The sequence below is a fragment of the Neophocaena asiaeorientalis genome, unplaced genomic scaffold (assembly GCF_003031525.2).
Source record: "Neophocaena asiaeorientalis asiaeorientalis breed wild unplaced genomic scaffold, Neophocaena_asiaeorientalis_V1.1 scaffold1508, whole genome shotgun sequence".
Classification (NCBI taxonomy): domain Eukaryota; kingdom Metazoa; phylum Chordata; class Mammalia; order Artiodactyla; family Phocoenidae; genus Neophocaena; species Neophocaena asiaeorientalis.
In genome coordinates, this window is record NW_020173130.1 from 15,901 (window position 1) to 30,233 (window position 14,333).

General features: G+C 44.4%; 1 protein-coding gene across 1 annotated transcript in view; it reads left to right on the forward strand.

The window, feature by feature from the left end:
* The first annotated feature begins 2,767 nt into the window (after positions 1 to 2,767).
* TKTL1 (transketolase like 1) overlaps positions 2,768 to 14,333 on the forward strand; it is a 22,804-nt gene continuing 11,238 nt past the window's right edge. The window contains exons 1-6 of the mRNA XM_024744110.1: positions 2,768 to 2,866; positions 6,447 to 6,544; positions 8,189 to 8,380; positions 8,462 to 8,597; positions 9,760 to 9,948; positions 13,040 to 13,201. Coding sequence (XP_024599878.1) covers positions 2,783 to 2,866; positions 6,447 to 6,544; positions 8,189 to 8,380; positions 8,462 to 8,597; positions 9,760 to 9,948; positions 13,040 to 13,201 — 861 coding nt within the window. The 5' untranslated portion in view covers positions 2,768 to 2,782. The remainder of the gene's footprint in view (positions 2,867 to 6,446; positions 6,545 to 8,188; positions 8,381 to 8,461; positions 8,598 to 9,759; positions 9,949 to 13,039; positions 13,202 to 14,333) is intronic.

Below are 14,333 nucleotides of genomic sequence, written 5' to 3' on the forward strand. Positions count from 1 at the left end.
TAGTTTGTGTGATATCTTTTTTAAGTTTTGTTCTCCAGCCTGTGCTATAACTTTAAAAAGGCAATGTCAATGAGTTTAAGACCTGCATGGTTTTGGATTTTTTTTTTTTACATTTTCATTTTGCTCCCTTCACCTTCAAAATTAATAACAGTTTGCATTTTCTCAAGAGATCTGTAACAGCTTTTAAATCCAAATTATCCACTTGGGATATTTGCAAAGGCAAGAGGTTTAACTCTCTATTTTCTGTATTGTGAAACTTGAAAGGGGAGATTATTAATACACATGAGCTGGGCTTAAAATGTTAATCTTCTGACTTTTGGGGCGTGGCAGGGCTCTAGGGAGTTGGTTTGTCCTCTGCCCTGCCACCTCCTCCCCTTATTAATTAATGGCAGACTGCCTGGACTCCCATGCAGGCTGCTTTCTAAGAGCAGCAGTTTCTTCATTCTATAAGGGCCTCAAGTTACACCACAATGAGAAACTTCTCAGTCTGACCATTCACTTCCTAAAAGAAATTCATTTTAGGAAGTAGAATGCGTTTTCTTTGTTGGATTTTTTAAAATTTTCTTTCCCAGTTTTATTGCGATGTAATTGAGCACACAGCACTATCTAAGGTATACAGCGTAATGATTTGACTTACATATATTGTAAAATGATAAATACAGTAAGTTTATTTATTACCCATCATCTCATAGATACCAAAAAATGGAAAAATGTTTTTTCCCTGTAATGAGAATTCTTAGGATCTACTGTTAACAACTTTCAAATATATCATACAGAAGTGTTAATTATAGTCATTTTGTTATATATTACATCCCAAGTATTTATTTATTTTTAAAATTTATTTACTTACTTGTGGAGTTTTGTGGGTTTGTCTGTTTGTTTTGGCTGTGCTGGGTCTTCGTTGCTGCACGCTGGCTTTCTCTAGTTGTGGCGAGCGGGGGCTTTATTGCAGTGCGCAGGCTTCTCATTGTTGTGGCTTCTCTTGTTGCAGAGCACAGGCTCTAGAGCACAGGCTCAGTAGTTGTGGCTCATGGGCTTAGTTGTTCAGCGGCATGTGGAATCTTCCCGGACCAGGGCTCGAATCCGTGTCCCCTGCATTGGCAGGCGGATTCTTAACCACTGCGCCACCAGGGAAGCCCTGTATTTAATTATTTTATATCTGGAAGTTTGTAACTTTCGGCACCTTCATCCAGTTCCTCCTCCCCTCAACCCCCACCTTTGGTAACCACAAATCTGGTGATCTCTTTTTCTATGAGTTTGGGTTTGGGGTTTTTTTTAGATTCCACAGTGTAATAATACAGTATTTCTTTTTCTGTGAGTTACTTCATCTAGCATAATGTTCTCAAGGCCCATCCATGTTGTCATAAATGGCAGAATTTCCTTTTTGTGCCTGAATTATGTTCCATTATATATCTGTACCACATCTCCTTTGTCCATTCATCTATCAGACACTTCAGTTGTTTCCATAGCTTGGCTATTGTAAATAGTGCTGCTGTGAACGTAGGGGTGCAGATATCTCTTCCACATAGTGTTTTCATTTTCTTCAGATATACTCCCAGTAGTGGAATTGCTGGATCATATGGTGGTTTGTTTGTTTGTTTGTTTTAAGATCCTCCATATTGTTTTCCATAGTGGCTCCTCTAATTTACATTCCCACCAACAGTGCACAAGGGTTCTCTTTTCTCCACATCTTTGCCGGATTTGTTAACTCATCTTTTTGATGACAGCCGTTCTGATAGGTGTGAGGGGATATCTCATTGTGGTTTTGACTTGCAATTTCCCTGATGATCAGTGATGTTGAGCACCTTTTCATGTGCCTGTTGTATGTGTTCTTTGGGAAAATGCCTATTCAGATCCTTTGACCATTTTTAAGAGGACTTTTTGTTGTTTTGTTACGGAATTGTGTGAGTTCTTTATATATTTTCCATATAAACACATTATCAGATATGTGATTTGCAAATACTTTCTCCTATTCAGTAGGTTGCTTTTACATTTTGTTGATGGTTTCCTTTGCCATGAAGAGTTTTGTTCAGTCCCACTTGGTTTTTGTTTGTTTGTTGTTTTTGTTGCTTTTGCTTTTGCTTTTAGTGTCTGATTCAAAGCATCCTCGTGAAGACTCAGGTCAAGTAGCATAGTGCCTATGTTTTTCTTCTAGGAGTTTTATGGTTTTTGGTCTTACCTTTAAGTTTTAATCCATTTCAAGCTAATTTCTGTGAGTGGTATAAGATAGGTGTCCAGTTTCATTTTTTTACATGTGAATATCCAATTTTTCCTGTATCAGTTGTTGAAGAGACTGTTTTTTCTGCATTGAGTATTCTTGGTTCCCTCATCAAAAATTAGTTGACCACATACGTGTGGGTTTATTTCTGCTTTGTGAAATTTCTGATTAAGGATATCACAGATGAATTCATACAAGTGAAATGACACTCAAATGCTTACCGAGTCACCAGGCGAACTTCCCCAAGTATGCCGGTGCTCCACTGATAGAAGGGGGCTGGTCTGTGAGGTCTTGCTCCCTACGGGGAGAGGAGTTGTGAGGTTCCAGGGCCTCAAAGCATCCTTGAAAGCTGTGAACTTGGTGGGCAGTGGCCCAGCATTCCTTTCCCTTGGCTGGATTCTTTCAGGCTGGGAGAAATGACTGCTGCTTCCAGTTTGAGGAGACCATGTGCTGAAAGGCCTCCTCATGCACTGTGTGTGTCCCTGGTGAGTCACTTGCCTGTGAGAAATGACCTGTGCTATGTCTTTCAGCCACCCCACATTGTGCAGCAGTGCATCTGAGATCATGTCCATGCTGTTGTTCTACATCATGAGGTATAAACTCACGGACCCGGAGAACCCGAACAATGACAGATTCGTCCTCTCCAAGGTAAGCTGGCATAGGAACCCATGCTCAGACACTTGGTTCCTGAACTCATTTTAAAAGCCACCATGTGGCAACAAGACCTGAAATGGCCTCTGTTTATCCTTTTGGTGCTTCTCTCTTTGCCTCATGTCTTCATCTGTTCAGGCTGGTATAATAAAACACCAGAGACTGGGTGGCTTCTGAACAATAGAAATTTATTTCTCACAGTTCTGGAGGTTAGAAGTCTAAGATCAAGGCGCCAGCATGGTCATGTTCTGGTGAGGGCCCTGTTCCTGGTGGCAGACTTCTCACTATATCCTCGTGTGATGTAAGGAGAAATGGTCTCTCTTTTATAAGGGCCTTAACCCCACTCTTCAGGGTTCTGCCCTCATGACCTAATCACTAACCAAAGACCGCTACCTCCTAATACTATCACCTTGGGCATTAGGTTTTCAACATAATGGATTCTGGGGAGGGGGCACAAACATTCAGACCGTGGCACCTCATAAAGATCTAAAAGGTGTTCTAGTGAGGGCTGCGTGGCGGGAAGGAAGACTTGTGGCAGCTGGCAGTCCTTCTTTTCCTTTGATGGTGCCTCACTTTACCCCACTAAAGCCCCCCTTGTCAGGGTCGTGCTGCTCCGATCCTCTGCCACCTGGGTAGAGGAGGGCCACATGCGTGAATCCAACTTGTTGAGCTCGAGGAGCGCTGAGCTTGATTTGGAGGGATGTCCCTCCTGTCCATCAGCTTTCTCTTCCATTTCTCTGCATATCTGACCTGATACCAATAAGGAGTTTCTCATTAGGCTATAGTACGAGATACCTCATGACATTGGGGGACAGGAAAGAAAAGAAATATTAAAAGCAAGGTCGGTCTAGAAGAACAAGCAGCTCTTTTGATGCTGTCTGAAAGTTTGCTGTGTTCTGACCAAAGCATTTAAAGCTCAACTGGTAGAGCGACATGTGCAAATAGAAACCCCAGATCTGGGCAGCGGGAAGTAAAGACAGAGGCAGAGTATAGGCAGAATACCTGGAGCCGTAGTTGTGATCCTTGTCTTGGTGTCTAAAACATAATCTCAAATGAGGTTTGGTAAAGGATAAATAAAACGTGTGTGTAGAGGAAGAGAGATGAAGCAAACGAAGTCCATTAGTAACAGTCGACGAATTTAGGTAAAGAGTATATGGAACTTCATTGTACTATTTGTACAACTTTTCTGTAAGCTTGAATTTCCTTCATCATAAAAACTGAGTAACTACAGGTGTACAGACAAAGTATGGGTGTTTAGAGCTTTACTTTAAAAAAAAGGGAAAGATGTGGGAATTCCCTGGTGGCCTCTCACTGCTGTGGCCTCTCCCGTTGTGGAGCACAGGCTCTGGACGCGCAGGCTCAGCGGCCATGGCTCACGGGCCCAGCCACTCCGCGGCATGTGGGATCTTCCCGGACTGGGGCACGAACCCGTATCCCCTGCATCGGCAGGCGGACTCCCAACCACTCCGCCACCAGGGAAGCCCATAAATTTAGTTTTTTAAAAAAAGAAAACACTCAGGAGCATAGTCCATCTTGGCTCTGGTTGGGAATGGAGTAAATGGATTTGCTAGAGTCCGAGAAGCCAGGGTCTCCATAATCTGTGCTCCCGGGGCAGGAGTGTCTATGTAGACAGCTGCGTGAGGAGGCCGCTGGCTAAAGCCTGGCCATGGCACTGACTGAGGTGCTCATGATCTCTCCGTCCACCACCCAGGCCTTAGTTTTTGTTTTATCAGCTCTTTTGTTTTCTTTAGCCAAGGAGGCCTGGGAAGTAACCAAAAAGCCTTCTTGTAAATTTGTTCTTGAAGCATACTTTGTGTCAGAACAAAGATGAGAAGTACCACCTGGAAGAGAAAGGTTTCTTTCCTGGGTGCCTTCAGCAGCTTGTGTGCATCTTTATTATTGGCCCCTCAGTTGTGAGTGTCCCCCCCACAGCGAAATGATTCTTGGGAAAGGAAAGGGAACCCATGTTGGTGTGCTTCCACCATACCAGACATCATGTTGATGCCCCATCAATCTTCTCAATTAATCCTACAGCCTCTTGCTTCCTGAACGGGGCTTTCCTCACCATCATACCCAGAGAGCAAAGCCTTATGGAAGTGGGCTTACTTGTCCCCCGCGTTAAAGCTGGGGGGAAGTGGAGTTGGTCTGAGTGTAGAGCACAGGCTCCCTCCAAGGGCACATAAGGCACCTGGGAGCCAGAGCTTGTCACAGGAGTAAAATAGGAGCTGTAGGGAGAAAGACTAAGCTAGCGACGTTGTCAAGAGAGACTTCAGTGGGACAGTTCTTGGGGCTAGAGATGCAAAACAGGAATCTGTGAGGGCACAAAGCACGTAGAGAAAGTTAAGGAAGGTCAGGAGCCCCAGGAAGAGCAGAACAGTAGGGTGGAGCAAAACAGGAGAGGGATCTGAGACGAACAGGTACCATCCACTCATCGTGGTAGTGAGAACACAAACCAGTCTCTGAATGGAGCTGACATCTGAATGGAGGAAGGGGGCAGACAAGAAACAAACCCAGAAATAGCATGTCAGATGGGGCTGAGTATCCTAGATCCAAGGGAAGTGGAGGGCAGGTACTAGGTGAAAGAGATGGTCCAGGAAAGCCTTGGTGTTGACATTTGAGCAGAGACTTGGAGGGTGTGAGGGAGTAAGCTGTGCCCTTACTTAGGCACAAGCACTGAGCACTCGGCAGAGAGGGAGCCACACCTGCTAAAGCCCTGAGGCAGGCGTGTGCGTGGCGTGTTCAAAGGACAGCCAGGAGGCCAGGCACCCGGAGCAGCGGGAGGTGACGGGGGTCTGGAGTGAACAGGCCACTGCAAGAGCTTGAGCTCTACTTGACGTTAGATGACAAGACCTTGGACAGTTCTCCGCAAGCAATTGAGGGGAGGACTTCGGTTTTATCGTGCTCCGCCTGGTGGCTGTGATGAGAACGACTGTGGAGGGAAGCAGGGAGGCCACTGCTCTGACGGAGGCAAGAGATGTTTGTGGCCAGGCCAAGATGGTGGCAGCGGAAGTGTTGAATAAGTTTGATATCTCTTCAGAAGCTTGGGAGTGAGTGAGGCCTTAGTGCAGCAGACCTTTGGCATTGGCACCACCTTGTGGCCCTCATAGGGCCACATTCTCTCCATGGGACAGTGATAGCCTGTGCGTACAAGCAGGTCAGTGGGGATAAATGGAGCAGTGGTAGAAAGTGATTTATTTCTAGCATAACCTCCTACATCACCACTTCTCAAATCTCAGTTGACTTGAGTTTTACAAACCAGGGAAATTGAAATCTTCTTCAGTGTTTCTAGTTTCTATTTAAGAGTCCATATTCTCCAAAAACATTGAATATCTGGTCTGTATACAACTAGATAAAAGGTCTTGTGGAAATGGCAAGACTTGTGCTTATGTTTTTTTTCTGCTTTGCTCTTGGGCTCTGTTTAGGCCGCTGTGTGCAGAAGCTTCCCACTTCTATGTTGTCAGAGCTCCAGTTGCCCTCACCAGCTGGATTACCTGTGACTCTGTTGTCTTTGTGACGTTGATCTGACACTTTGGGGTGCATGAGGGTGTGTAGATTCATTTGGTCCCTTCTCTTACAGAGACTGTCGTTTGTTAATGTGGCAACTGGATGGCTGGGGCAAGGACTGGGGATCGCGTGTGGGATGGCATATACTGGCAGGTACTTTGACAAGGCCAGGTAAGGCGCTTACCCAGAAACCACTTAACTGTTCCCACCCCCCGACCCCCTCCCCCAGCACTTTGGCTTTATTTATCACTTATTAGTTTGGAAAGACAGTGATTGTGTTAAAAGTTCAGGTTACCAAGTACTCAAGGAGTAAAAAGAAATCATATTTCATGATGCTGTTCTAGCATCTCCTTTTGGGTCCTAAGTGCTGCCTGCAGTATAGAAATCAGTTCATTAGGGACTTCCCTGGTGGTCCAGTGGGTAAGATGCCGCACTCCCAGTGCAGGGGGCCCAGGTTCGATCCCTGTTCAGAGAACTAGATCCCACATGCATGCCGCAAGTAAGAATCCCGCATGCTGCAACTATGAGCCCACATGCCACAACTGTAGGATCCCACATGCTGCAACTAAGACCCAGCACAGCCAAAATAAATATTTTAAAAAAGAAAGAAAACAGTTTATTAGGATTCAAGTCTAAGTTTTTTTTAAACATTTATTTATTGCTTGTTTGTTTATTTAGCTAGCTGCGCTGGGTCTTAGTTGCGGCATGCGAGATCTTTAGTTGCAGTATGCAAGGTCTTAGCTGCAGCATTGTGGGATCTAGTTCCCTAACCAGGGATCGAACCCGAGCCCCCTGCATTGGGAGCATGGAGTCTTAGCCATTGGAGCACCAGGGAAGTCCTAGGATTCAAGTTTTTACTAAGAGATACATCTTCCTGTTTCCCATATCTCAGTGAGGTTCACTATAGAGTGAACAGATGGTGTATTTGCCTTTCCATTGGGGACCCCTACATGTTAATCAAAGGTCTCCTTTTCTGGAATGGTCCACCTTCCTGAAGACAGGCAGATCCATGCCTTTCTTGCAGGGGTGTGTGCCCAGGTGCTGCTGATGTAGGAGCAGCAGGATGGGGGATCCTGGGGGGCTCAGGGTTGGCCATGATGGTGTGCATGTTCTACTCCCATGGTTCACCCAGCGTGCCTGAGTCTGCAGCCCCTCAGTCCCAGGTTCCAGCCCAGATGGCCCCTCTGGAGGCACTTTGTTGTACTTCCTCCACAGTTGACCTTTTGCATCTCTCACTGTTGCCTCTGTTAGTCCCTATCCTGTGGTTAATCACTATTTTTATACTTCATTTATAGCATTTTTGGGGGGTCTGGGTTGTGTTTTAGTGGTTTAAATATTTCATGTTTCTGCTGCGGAGGAGTTTAATATTTATAACAGAACAAACGCTCCTGAGGTCGGATGTTTTGATTGTTATTATTTTATATAAATTTGTAAGATCAGAAATAGAAGGTAGCAGTGCTTAACATGGAGCTTATCAAGAAACCATATATGTAAACGTTTGGGCATTTAAGGGAGCTGCCTTCTCCCCATCCTCTCTTATTCGTTGGGCCCAGAGGAGTGGCAGAAGAATGTAGAAATTACTTTTACAGCTAGAATGAGAAGACTAGCCAAAGGTGCAGCCCATGTCGTGAGACCCAAGCTTTGAAAGCTGCATTTCCTCAGCTGTGGAATCTGGGCAGCATTGACAAGGAAAACTGTCTTAGGTCTGAAGCAGCTGCTCCAGTCTCCTCCTTTGTTTCTCTCCATGAAATATATTTGCTTGAGCCGCCCAGAGGAGCCCCAGGCAGGGTCCTAACGTCTCTTGGCTTGCCCCAGCTACCGGGTGTTTTGCCTCATTGGAGATGGCGAGTCCTCGGAAGGCTCCGTCTGGGAGGCCATGGCCTTTGCTTCCCACTACAGTCTGGACAATCTCGTGGCCATCTTTGACGTGAATCACCTGTGCCACAGCAGCACCCAGCCCCTCGAGCACCGCGTAGACCTCTTTCAGAAGCGCTGTGAAGCCTTTGGGTAACTGTCCTGTTTTGTGGCACCTTCGTTCCGCCCCATCCCCGCTTCGCCTTCTAACCTGGCCCACTTCTCGGTTGACAGATGGAGTACTTTCGTGGTGGATGGCCGCGATGTGGAGGCACTGTGCCATGTGTTCCAGCAGGCGGCTCAAGTGAAGAGCAAGCCCACTGCTGTAGTTGCCAAGACCTTCAGGGGCCACGGCATGCCACGTAAGGAAGTGTTGCTTTCCTGCTTGTGGTTATCAAAGACCTGCCTAGCGTATGAGGTGGAGAGAGGCTTAGTCTAGCTGGGCAGACAGCTGACTTCATGCACGGTGATTATGCCTGTGACGTGCGCCCAGTGCTTTTGCTCTTTTTCATGCTTGTAGATAGCAGATCTGGTTAGGGCAAGGGGGAGGAAGCCCAGACCCCCAGCAAGCGAGCGCGAGGGAGTGGCTGAGAGGATAGTCTGTCAGTTAGAGGACCAGCAGGGAGCCATCTCCACGGGAGTGCAGAGCCAGAGGGGGGCTGAGCGTGAGCAAATACGTAAACATGAGTGTATGTGCCTGCGAGCGCCCTAGCCTGTTCCCATGCTACCTGGGAAGACACACAGGCCACTAGTAAAGCAGCGCCTCTGGGAAAGGTAACTGTGGAACTGAGGGTCGGGGAAAGGAGGGGGTTTTGAAAGTCTTCTTGCAGATTTCAAAGTGGACATCTGAAGTTGTTCATCTCAAGTATAAATAGTTGCAGTAAGTGTGATTCCTGGTGTGTTTCTAGTGTTGACATTTTAGAATAAAACTCTTCTATGACTCCTTCTCAAAATACAGTCTTATTCTGGCACCCCCGTTCAGTAAATGATGACTGGACCAGTTTGCTCCTGGAAGAAACGTGGGTATTGTCCTTGCCTCCACCTCCCCCTTACGTGCCCCCTACACACATACCCAGTCTGTCATCGATTCTGATTGATTCTGCTCCTGATGTACGTCTCAAGTCTGTTTGCTCCTCTCCATCTCTCTTGCCCAGGCCCAGTCATCTCTCCCTAACTGCAGTCTCCCCAAGCCAGCCCCCACATGACTGCTGTGGTGACCCTTCTACAACGTGGATCTGATCAGTCACCATCCCCCTTCGAAACCCGTGAGTGGTTTCCCATCTTGTTTGAGTATAAGAACTCAAACTCCTTATACCCATAGGATCCTCCATGGTCTGCTCTGCCTGTCCAGCCTCATCTCCTTCTCTCCCCTCCATTCACCAGCACATGGGCCAGTGGCCCCCTCAGGAGCCTCTCGGCCTTTGTCAAGGCTGTCTCCTGTGACTGTAGTACTATTTCAGGCCCCCTGTGCCAGGTTTTTACTCTGTGGCTGACATCTTCTCCATCTGGATGTCTTTCAGATGACCGAACAGGAGCTCATTAGATACTTAGGAAATGAATGTGTTTTATCCATTGGGTTACAGATGTTGAGGATGCTAATTGAGAGCCAGATACAGACCAAGAAGAAGCTTAACCCAAAACCCCCTGTTGAAAACTCGCCTCAAATCAACATCACAGATATAGAAATGACCTCTCCACCTGCTTACAATGTTGGTGACATGGTAGGCAAACTGCTTTTTTCTCTGCTTTTCCTAATACAGAGGACTCTGTTTACTCTGATCTCCAGGAATGAATAAATTGTTAGGTGATGTGATATTTAACTAAAGATTATAAGCAACAAATATGGATTTACCTTCTCCTTTACTGTTTCTGATATTTATTCTTTGATTTCAAACTTAACTCAGGTCTGAATTTTCTTACCAGTCAGTCGCTGCTTATTTGTGTCCATTGCTATGCAACTTTTGCTTGCTTCTGTGTCTTCTCAAAGGATGGGGGCCTGGCTGGATTGATCTGTTGGGCTTATTCCCTGGATTACACAAGGAAACACGTCAATTCATCAAAGACCAGTTCTTCAAAAAGGAAACAAATTAGGCACGAAACCCTGAACATACAGCCTTTCTGCTTTTTGTTACCACTTTTGTATTCAAAGTATGCAGGGTCTTCACAACCTAAGGAAATAAGGTGGCGAGCCTGGGAGGAAGGAAATATTTATTTATTTGGGGACATTTTGAGTGTTACTTACGTTTTCTTAGCCTGGTAATATGGGTGTAAAATAAATGACTATTTGAGAAATTAGAAAACAAATTTAAAAGCAGAAGAATGCTGTTAATAAGGGAAAAGTACATATAAACAGAGGCTACTTTGGTAATATGTGTTAACACTTTAGCTGTTCATACCTTTCAAACTAGCAGTGCAACTCACAGGAATTTATCCTACAGAAACACCTGTGCAAGTGTGCAGACTAGAATGAATGTCAATTGCAGCATTGATTATGATGAGGTGTTTATGTCTGTAAGGTAGGTGGGATTATGGAAGCTTTTCATTTTTTGGAAGCTTTTCATATTTTACTAATAGGAAAAATTAAGGAAACAGGCCAGTTCGTAAAAAGTTAATGAATTAAAGAACAAGAAGTCACATTAATACACAAATCAAGGAGTTGGCTCTTTGAATTACTTATACAGTAGACAAACTATTATCTAGCCTACTTAAAGAGATGAAAATCATAAATGAATAAAATTAGTCACTAGAGGAGACAACCACAGATGCAGAAAACAGAATTTTGAGAAAACTATGCTAATTGGTATGAAAACCTGTAAAAAAAAATGGACCTCTTTTAGGAATACATAAAATACCAAAATTGACTAAAAAGACACAAAACACTTAAGTAGATCAACAGCCATAGAAAAATTTGAGAAAACTGTCCAAGAGTTATATACCTCCAAAGCGCCAGGCTCACTAAGTTGCAAGAGTGACTTAATTTTAACCTTCAAGGAATAGGTGAATTCCTAGGCTATTTCAAACCTTCTTGAATATGGAAAAAGACATTTATGAAGCCAAAATGTTACAATGCTATCCCAAAGGAAAAAACTACAGGCCAACCTCACTTATGAATATTGATGTAAAAATTCTAAATAAAATGTTCGCCAGTCTCAACTCAGTACCTTAAAGAAGTATATGAATCAGTGAAGTTCAAATTAGTAATGCATATCATTCACCAGTATTAGGAGGGGGGAAATTATGATCATTAACAATAAAAGACTCAGTCCTGACAATGAAAAGGCAAGCCTTTTTGCAGGTGGTAGAGTTGTATGCCTGGAAAGCCCAAGAGAATCGACAGAAAATGGTTAGAAATAAGAGGAGTCCAGAAAGAGAGCTTGTAGCAAAACTAATATACAAAGACTGATTCTTATATTAATAAAATGGAGAGGTTATCCCTTTTACAGTGGCAGTAAAAACTAAAATAACTAAAAATAAACTTAAGTATATAAGGTCTATGTTAAGCTACTTATAAAACTATAGCCCTAAAAGAAGCTTACATGCCTTGTACGCATGAGATGCTCACCAAGTATTTGTGAGTAGACCATTGCCAAAAGGATGCTACACGAACCTGTCATTTCCCTTACCTCTGGGGAGAGGAACTGGGAGAGTGGGAGGAAGATGGCCTTTTCACTCGATATTCTTTCATAACTTGACTTTTGTACTCATCTACATGAATTGCCTGTTTTAAAAAATATTTTTAAGAGTGTTTACATGAATGAACAAAGACAAATAAATGAGGAGGCAAACCTTGTTTTTTAAATAACAGCTTTATTGAGATAGTAAAGATATATAAAGCTATAGATTTCTATATAATCCACCCATTTGAAATGTACAATTCAGTGGTTTTTAGCATACTGACAGAGTTGTGCAACCATCACCACACTCAGTCTTACAACATTTCCGTCATCCGGAAGAGAAACCCTGTACCCATTAGCAGTTACTCTCCATTCCCACCCAGCCCCTAGTAACTGCTAATCTACTTTCTGTGTCTGTGGATTTGCCTATTCCAGACATTTCATGTAAATGGGATCATATAATCTGCGAAGTTTTGAGTCTGGCTTATTTTACTTAGCACTGTGTTCTCGAGGTTCATCCACGTGGTGGCGGTACTCCGTTTTATGGGTATATCATATGTTTTATTTATCCATTCATCTGTTGCTGGACATTTGGGTTGTTTCTACCTTTTGGCTATTGTGAATAATGCTGCAGTGAACATTTGTGTACGACCTTTCGTGTAGATGTGTTTTTCTCTTGGGTATATACCTAGGAGTAGAATTGCTGGGTCGTAGTAATTCTGTTTAACTCTTTGAGGAAATGCCAAACCTTGTTTTTTTAATAGAAAAACTCAATATTGTAAGGATGTCAGTTCTCCCCTAAATTAATCCATAGGTTGAGTCCAATCTCAAACAATATCCTAATGGAATTGTTTATTATTTGTATTATGTTTCTAAAGTTCTACATTTTAATATTTACAGTGAGTATCATCAGTTTTATAGTTAAACACTCACAGAGGCATTTGCATTTGGGGAAATTTAAATTTTTAAATCAACTATAGGAATGGGACAGAAGAATAAATTTATTTGGGGGAAATTGATACCCAGTGAGCCAAGTATGGACTTAAGATTGGCTAGCAGTCCTTTTTTATTACCCTAAAGGAGATCATTGGTGAATCGCAAATTTTCTTTCTTCATTAAGGTAGATGACAATTTATAATTCTACCAATTCACCTTCCTTCTAAACCCATTCTAAGAAACTCTGCTGTTTAACTTCCAGATAGCTACTCGGAAAGCATGTGGTCTGGCCCTGGCTAAGCTGGGCCGTGCAAATGACAGAGTCGTTGTGCTGGACGGTAACAGCAAGAACTCCACCTTCTCTGACATATTCAAGAAGGAACACCCTGAGCACTTCATTGAGTGTTCTTCTGAGCAAAACATGGTATGTATGCTGGGAACATCCATCTGGAGCCTTCTCATCGACAAACAGTGGCCCACCAGACATAGGAGGCCTGCACTGTGTTACAGTTTTTCTTTCCACTTATAAAAGCAAAGGAAATGGAGGAAAAAAGTGTCGGGAGAAACAAGTACAGAGCAGCCAGGCAGAGTCTGAGGGGTGACTTCCAGGACTGCAGGGAGGGGCTCCAGCCATCTGCCCTCAGGTCTCCAGGCCTAAAGCATGCACAGCTCCCTGGTAGCTCTAGGTGACCCCACTCTTCCTGCCCTGCCCATCCCACAACCAGGCAATCCTACAACATCCCAGAGGCCAATAGAGTGAAAGCTACAAGGGACTGTGGTTTTTCTCTCCACGTTGTTGCATGGGGCCTAATATATCCTAGATATTCAAATGTTGCCCTAATTGCAGCCTCAAGAATGTCAGTAGTGCTGTGGCCTTAGGTAGAGCTGTTCTGCTTATCTGTGCTTCAGTCTCTTCCCAGGATGACGTTAATGCAGGAGTCTCTTATGCATGCACATATCCGCACACACTCCCCTCAAGAGAGAGAAAGGAGTTTGTGCAAGTAAACGCCTTGACTTGTAAAGCTCTGTGCCAGTGCAGAGGCCAGCGCCCATGTACCTTCACATCGTAGAGGCCAAAAACAGCACTGGCCAGAAATCTGTGGGCCAGCAGGCCTTACGTGACCACCAGAGATATTGTATTTGGAACAAGTAGTATTTACAAATATTTTAAATTAGTTGCAAGCTTTTTTTTTGCCTGTACCATGTGGCATGTGGGGTCTTAGTTCCCCGACCAGGGATCAAACCCGCGCCCCCTGCGTTGGAAACACGGAGTCTTAACCACTGGACCGCCGGGGAAGTCCCAGCTGCCAGCTTTTAAAAGTCAGGAAATTTTATATGGAATCCAAATTTCTGGATTCTCTTGAAGATTGGGAAGATCTGGCAACATTGGAACGACATTCCTTCCTGCCTGCCACCAGTTAGCTGGAGCCAAGCAGGGGCCCCATTTAGATGGGGATCCACAGCCAGCTCACCATGTCCCTGCATCCTGCTGGCCCGCTCATTTGTTCACGGTGCTTCCCTGGCCCTGTCAGTGTTGGAATTTAAGCCCCCCCCCC